At 34.7% G+C, this 6,893-nt stretch overlaps 1 protein-coding gene across 1 annotated transcript; it reads left to right on the top strand.

The window, feature by feature from the left end:
* The first annotated feature begins 1,963 nt into the window (after positions 1-1,963).
* LOC147291539 (uncharacterized) lies at positions 1,964-6,244 on the top strand. The gene is made up of 3 exons (XM_086237534.1): positions 1,964-2,090; positions 2,826-3,001; positions 5,121-6,244. Exons 1-3 carry the CDS (start codon positions 1,969-1,971, stop codon positions 6,137-6,139), a joined length of 1,317 nt encoding a protein of 438 aa, XP_086093660.1. The 5' UTR covers positions 1,964-1,968; the 3' UTR covers positions 6,140-6,244.
* Positions 6,245-6,893: the final 649 nt, after the last annotated feature.

The raw sequence follows: 6,893 nt of genomic DNA, 5'->3' as shown, positions 1-6,893 counted from the left end.
GAGGAAATTTCGACGAAAATTTCGAAAATTTTTAAATTTCGACAGAAATTAGACAGAAATGACGGAAAGTACTATCAAACTACGAAAATTTTGAATGAAACTGTACCATATGTTTATTTAACATATTATCTACTATATTGATAAAAAACATTGAAGAAACCAAATTATATAGTAAGTTTCATATGATATAAGATGAATATAATGTGCGCTGAAGGCAAATACTGTTAAATAAAATTAGTATAATGAATAAATGAAATTAGTATATTCTTTATACTTTATAATCTATACACTAAATCCTAATATTAAACTCTATATACCCTAATTTTATATTCTATAATTTATACACTAAACCCTATATATTTTATAATGTATACTTTATATTGTTTAGAATATAATATAGGATATTAGATTTTAGGCCTTTTAGGATATTTTTAATTATTTTTTTATATAAAAATATATTAGGTTTAAAAACAACTAAATAAAACCCCAAAACGGCCAAACGAAACTCCAAACATTTTTTTTTCTTTCCAATTGCCCAAAGGCCCCAAACCCCAATCAATCCTAAATTTTTTTTTTTTCTCTCCTTTTCTTTTATTTTCTTTTTTCTTTTTTCTTTTCTTTTTTTCTTTTCTTTTTTTCTTTTCCTTTCTTTTTTCTTTTCCTTTCTTTTTTCTTCCTTTCCTTCTTTTCCCATCTCCTTCCTTTTCTCCCCATAAGAAGACTCCAGAGACTCCCCACTTTTTTCTTTTTTCTCTTTTCTTTTTTCTTTTTTTCTTTCCTTCCTCTTCCTTTTCCTTTCCTATTTCCTTCATCTTCTCCCCGTAAGCCTTCATCCAGTGGCCATTCTCCCTGTAAGTCTTCCTCCAGTGGCCATTCTCCCCGTAAGTCTTCATCCAGTGGCCATCTTCTCTCTCCATTTCCATTATTTCAGTTACCTTTTCTTTCTCTCTCCCTCTAACTCATCTGATCTCTTCTCTATCCTCCCTCTCTTCTCTCCGCGCCGATCCCCTCTCCCCGGCGACGACAGGCGACAAGGCCGGCTCTCCTTTTTCTCCCATCTCTTCCACTGGTCACTGCCTCCTGTCTCAATCGAAAATTTCAGGAAATTTCGGCGAAATTTTTCGAAATATTTTTAATATAGTGTTAAAATTTTCATACCCCTAAAAATCGAAATTTAACACCTTGGTTTAAACTCTTGTAATATCATACCTCATTTTTTTTCAATTTGTTGCAATGTCATACCATTAGTATGACTGTTAAGAGATCTATTAAAAGCTGATGTGACACTTACATGACACTCCCACAATGATGACTAGATGCCACGTGATCTGATAACATGTCATGTCATGTCACGTGGCATAAAAATAATTAAAAATCTAGAAACATAGCATGTCATGCCACATAATTATTTTTAAATTTTTAGATTTTAAATTATTTTTTATGCGACTTGCCATGACGTGTCATATTGTCAAACCACGTGATATTTAGTCAGCATTGTGGGAGTGCTACGTAAATGGCACATCAGCATTTAACAGATTTCTTAACAGTCATACTGACAGAGGTATGATATTGCAACAAATTGAAAAAATGAGGTATAACATTGCAAGTTTTTAAACATGAGATATTAAATTAAAATTTAAAATAAACTTGAGATACTGAACTAAAATAAAATTAACCCTTCTTTTTTTGAGTAAGTTATCAACGGCATTTTGACTGTAAATTAATTAAATATTTTTCTTTTGAACAAAATAAATTAATTAAATTTGTACCAATAATAATAATAAGACAGCTGCTTTGACTGCAAATCAGCTTTCTTTGTGACAAAAAAAAAAATTGAGGTTTTTATGTCTGCTCCCAAATGTTGGAAGGAGCTGTTTAGTGTTTGGGGTTCTGCTCTATTTTTGTCCAAAACCTCTCTCTCTCTCTCTCTCTCTCTCTCTCTCTCTCTCTCTCTCGGTGTCTCAGAGAATGAAGAACGAGGAGGAGAAGCGTGTGGTATCTGGGACATTCACATGGAGAATCGAAAACTTCTCTAAGCTGAAGAACAACAGGCATTACTCTCAAGTTTTTGTCATTGGTGGCCATAAATGGTGAGCATTTCAGCTCTCTTCTCTAAACCTAAAATGCTTGCGTGTGATGGGTTTCAGTCTTCAGACGAACTGCTGTTGCTACTTCACTGAAACCCATTTTCCCATTTCAGCATTTTGAAACCCATTCCTTCACTTTACTTTCATGGCATTTTGAAACCCATTTGTTCACTTTACTTTCATGGCATTTGGAAACCCATTCCTCAATCCTCATGGTGTTTAGAAACTCATTCTGCTTGAATACCCAAGAGGACATGGTGCTACCAAAAATGATAGTTGAGTCTCTCTTATTAATAATGGTAAAAGAATAGTTTTTATGAATTTACACCAACTGGACTAAACTTTGTCCGTCACCCACAAAATACACTGTAGCTAGTTTATTCATATAACCAACTAGACGTTGTTGGGAAGATGTTTCAAGTTCTAATTCACATCCCAATAAAGACCATGAATTTCTTACAATATTGGTACCCCTGCCTATTTAATTAAGCAACAAAGCTGCAAATTAAAATAAAGGAAAATGAAAATAGGAACCACTTAGAAGCTTCTAGTCCTTTCACCACCTAACATAACTCAACAATGCACTTAGTAGCCCAATATGGTCAGCACTAGTAGTAGCCCAATATGGTCAGTGCTAGTAGTAGCCCATAAGGCCAAGGATGGCCCATAATTCTAACATTGTGGCTTGTGATACATGTTATTAGTTTCTTACTACCTAGCTTTGGTTGGTTTGATCAGGCGGATCCTCATATTGCCAAAGGGGAACGAGGTAAATCTGGTAAAGCACTTCTCCATGTATTTGAGTGTTGCAGATGCTTCAACATTGCCACATGGGTGGACTACACATGCCCACTTCAGCTTGGCTGTGGTCAACCAACTTGACAACGTGAAGTCAAGAACAAAGACTACAAAGGGTATTTGATTTCCTTACTGTCTTGCTCGTTTTGTTTGTTCACATTAATGTTTGTGCTTTCCTCTGTTGTCAGCTTGTCGTTTATGCCAAGGATAACTCATTAAATGGAATTTGTGTCTTTTTAACAAATAATGTAACTTGGTCATCAAACAATAGTCTGTTGACCTTAGGCTAGCGTTACGGGCATTCTTTGTATAGAAGGATTGAAATGAGGGATTTGGATTGAGTTTCTAGTGTAAAATCCAAATATAAATTTGATTATTCAAGAAAATGAGGAATTTGAAATAACACTTTTTTCTCATTTTCTTAAAAAATCGAAGTAATATTTCTAATGTCCAATTAGGCAATTTGCACTAAAAACTAAGTCAGAATATCTTATGCTTCAATATACTTTTGTCCTTATTTCATACTATCTTTCTAGGAAGCTCTTAAGAGATGGCATTTTCTCAGATTCTGAAGGTAGTTAACATTATACCATTGTTTTCTCTTTTCTTTTCTTTAATTTCATTTTGTCTACATAACCTAAAACAAGAAAATATATTTGTTCTCTTTTATTTTTCCTTAAAAATTAATTTGGAATTTTACTTCCTTTATGGACTTTTAAGTGCTGATTGAAGGTTTGCTTGCTTTTACCTTATGATTTTAAGTTACTGCAAAATGTTGCAATCTTTTGTTTTGGACTGAATAACTGTTGCACTCTGAAAGTTCTTAAATAAGCAGCTTATTTGACCACTAATGGCTTGATGTTAACTTTCAAAACGTAAAGCAAATTGCTTTATCTGTTGTGTGGATGTTTAAGTTTGATCTATTGAAAATGAATAGGATTTCCGTGAGCCATAAGTTTTTAATTGCAATGGTGTATAAAGAAAATTATACTTTTAAAAAGAATTGCACTTTTTTTGCAACTATCAATATAGGATCTATTAAAAATGAAACCATTGCACTCCTGCAGCAAGTTGTCTCATGGCGGTTAGTTAATTTTGTTCATCACTCAGGGAGATTGTTTACTCGTTAACCCTTCCCTTTGTGGTGAGACATGCATGTGCTGACACATTTCTTCGTGTTGTGAAGGCATATATTGTCATCCATTAAAAAAAAGTAGTTATAGGGATCCCAAATTTGTGACACGTTAAGTGTCGGCTATCTGGCTTGACACATGGATAGCTTGCGCTATGATAGTATGAAGAAATTGGGGGCATCCAACCCAAACCAATTGGCAATGGGTGGAGAAATCCAAGACCTTATATTGTATTATGCAAAGCCTTACTTCTCCAATGTGGGATACAACTCTCAACAGTTTGTCAGAATGCAATGCCTTAGTTGATGTAGCTAGCAGGCAATAATACTTATAGTTGATGTTTTGGTTCAAAATTTATGACAAATTGACACTCTACAAATGTGAGAGTTGTGTTTTAGAGTTTTAAAGATGATGAAGATCATATTCAAGGCTCTAGGAAATGAATAGAAGTCATTCAAAACGGTACAATTATAAATCCAATATTTTTTTTCATGTTTTTCTTATTTGTTTCGTTTATACTTTTATGTTTTAAGTAGAGGTGTAAAATGGGCATGGCATGGCGCATCGTGCTAAGCACAATATGAATACCTGTAGGAAGCACGACTGGGCTTAATTTAAAAGGTTTGCATTGGTACAGTATAACCCATTTTACTCCTCTAATACTTTTAGTTGTGTAACAAGGTGGGCATGGTTATCATTTTTTCTTTGGCCTGACCATCATTTATGCTCCAGCTTGTGGGAAGTGTTGAACAATAAAACGAAATTGTAATTAGGATTTTTAGATCAATTATAATATTAGGTTTCTTACTTAATTTATTGAATGTGTGAATTAGTTTTTTATTGTGATTTGAGGTTCGATCACTATTTACAACCTTTGGTGGCTATGATATTTAATGGATCTCATCCTCTTATTATTTTTTAAATAATATATTATACAGTACTATTATTATTATTAATCGTTGATCTTGAATCCATATATATCAAAAAAACTTCTATAGTAACTTTGAAATGGACTTCCTTTATTATTGTTTCTTTATTACCTGGTGATGCGCTTTGCATTCTTGATTATTGTTTTTGTAATCCTTGATATTTTGGTTCACAGGCAATCTTCGACAAGAGTTCAAAGAAAACAAGACTGAGTGGGGCTTCACATTGTTCATGCCTCTTAGTGAGCTTTATGACTTAAGTGCAGGTTATCTTGTGAATGATATATGTATTGTTAAAGCCAAGGTTGATGTCCCAATTAACTACCAAAGAACTGATACTATGGAGTCCTCAGAGAATACCAAGGAACCTTCAACTGTGAATTCTGTGCAAGCGCCAGACTCTTCTGCAACACCTAAGACACCATGTCCTGAACTGGTGCCTCCCTCAAATAAACAATATAAATGGCAAGAGCCTTCAAATGTGCATTCCGTGCAAGCTCCAGACTCTTCAGCAGCACCTGAAGCACCATGTTCTGAACTGGTGCTTCCCTTCCAAGATGCACCAGGTTCTGAACAAGTTTGCGTTAAGCCTACTGATGATAGCCCTGCAGATCCTTCTCTAGTTAAGAAACTTGGGGAAGTCCCCGCCAACCCAACGGGCGAGCTTATGGATTTTAGGGGGTTAGGACTAATAGAGAAAGCTTTTGTTCCACTGCTTGAGGAAGTCTGTTCGTGGCATCCTTCATTGATAGAGTGCCAACAGAAGAAAAGTCAAGTTATTACTCAATGTGCGTTCACGGCTTTGGGTCGAGTATTACATTTTTTGAAGACTACAAAGGTGAATGATATGACCCTAGATGCCTGTGAACGGCTTGAACTTTTCTGGGCTGAGCTGAAACTCTTCAAATTTGACTTGGCTTGGCTGGATCCTCATGTTCAATCTGCTCTTGGTATGGATAAGTTCGTACATAGGGCAGGGAGAATGAAAAGGCTGAGAGAATATGTAGAAGTTTTGGACACTGAAATTAAGAGGCGGTGGGAAGATGTAGATGTTCTGGAGAATGAAAGTAAGAAGCGGAAGGCTACGCTAGCTGATGCAAAGGTAGATCTTGACGTAGCAAAAAGAGACCTGGCAGTGGTGGAAGAAGACTTTAACGAGATAGACATGGATAGTGAGCTAGGTTATGAATTGTAGATTTTTCTTTTAGATATTATGAGGTTCAGGACAGATATGTGCAATATATATTTAAACCTGCATGACTGTGAATCTTGAAATACTGTCTCACTATCTTCTCTCTTCCCTCACAGTCTATCCCTCTTCCATCTGCTTCCATCATATATTGTTAAAAACAAAAACAAACCCTTTATAGTCACATTTGCTCTATAGATGAGCTTCCCAAAGAGGTAAAATTTGTTTTAGTTTTTTTTTTTTTTTTTTCTTGGAATTCTTTGATTTGGGTGTGATTATTGTTCTGGGTGTTTGATGTATGATGAAATTATTGTGGGTTAAGTTTCTGATTGAGCTGCATTTTGATATGGTTCAAGTTATCATTCTATAAATTTAATGGCTTGACCTTTTGGTGTTTGATTTTTATAGTCACTAGTTCTTAACCTTTGGTTCATGTTAATCGTTCTATAGTTTTTAAGTAATGTTGACCGATCTATAGTTCAGTCATACCTCACTTGTTCGTGGCCTTGTTTGTTTTCAATTACATTCACTGTCTTCTTGTTGTTTCATGTTGCCCCTTTGTTCATGAGCAAGCTGCATTCTTTTCAGGAAAACTTGGTTTTAGTCACACTTGGTGATACATGTAGCTAGTTTTTAATTTTGAAAGTTTTGTTTCATTGTACTTAAGTCATGAAAGCTAACAGAAGAAATTATCTTAAATTTGCTTCCTTTTCTATTATGTTACTTCGAAAGAGCAAATCAGTAATTCTTTAATTAAACT

Source organism: Dryas octopetala, chromosome 3, assembly GCF_963921425.1.
Source record: "Dryas octopetala chromosome 3, drDryOcto1.1, whole genome shotgun sequence".
Lineage (NCBI taxonomy): Eukaryota > Viridiplantae > Streptophyta > Magnoliopsida > Rosales > Rosaceae > Dryas > Dryas octopetala.
This window is presented reverse-complemented; position numbering and strand designations above follow the sequence as displayed.

Coding starts and splice junctions, on each gene's coding strand:
- LOC147291539 (XM_086237534.1), top strand. CDS start 1,969: ATGAAGAACGAGGAGGAGAAGCGTGTGGTATCTGGGACATTCACATGG. Junction 2,091..2,825: donor GTCATTGGTGGCCATAAATG/GTGAGCATTTCA, acceptor TGGTTTGATCAG/GCGGATCCTCATATTGCCAA. Junction 3,002..5,120: donor AAGAACAAAGACTACAAAGG/GTATTTGATTTC, acceptor TTTGGTTCACAG/GCAATCTTCGACAAGAGTTC.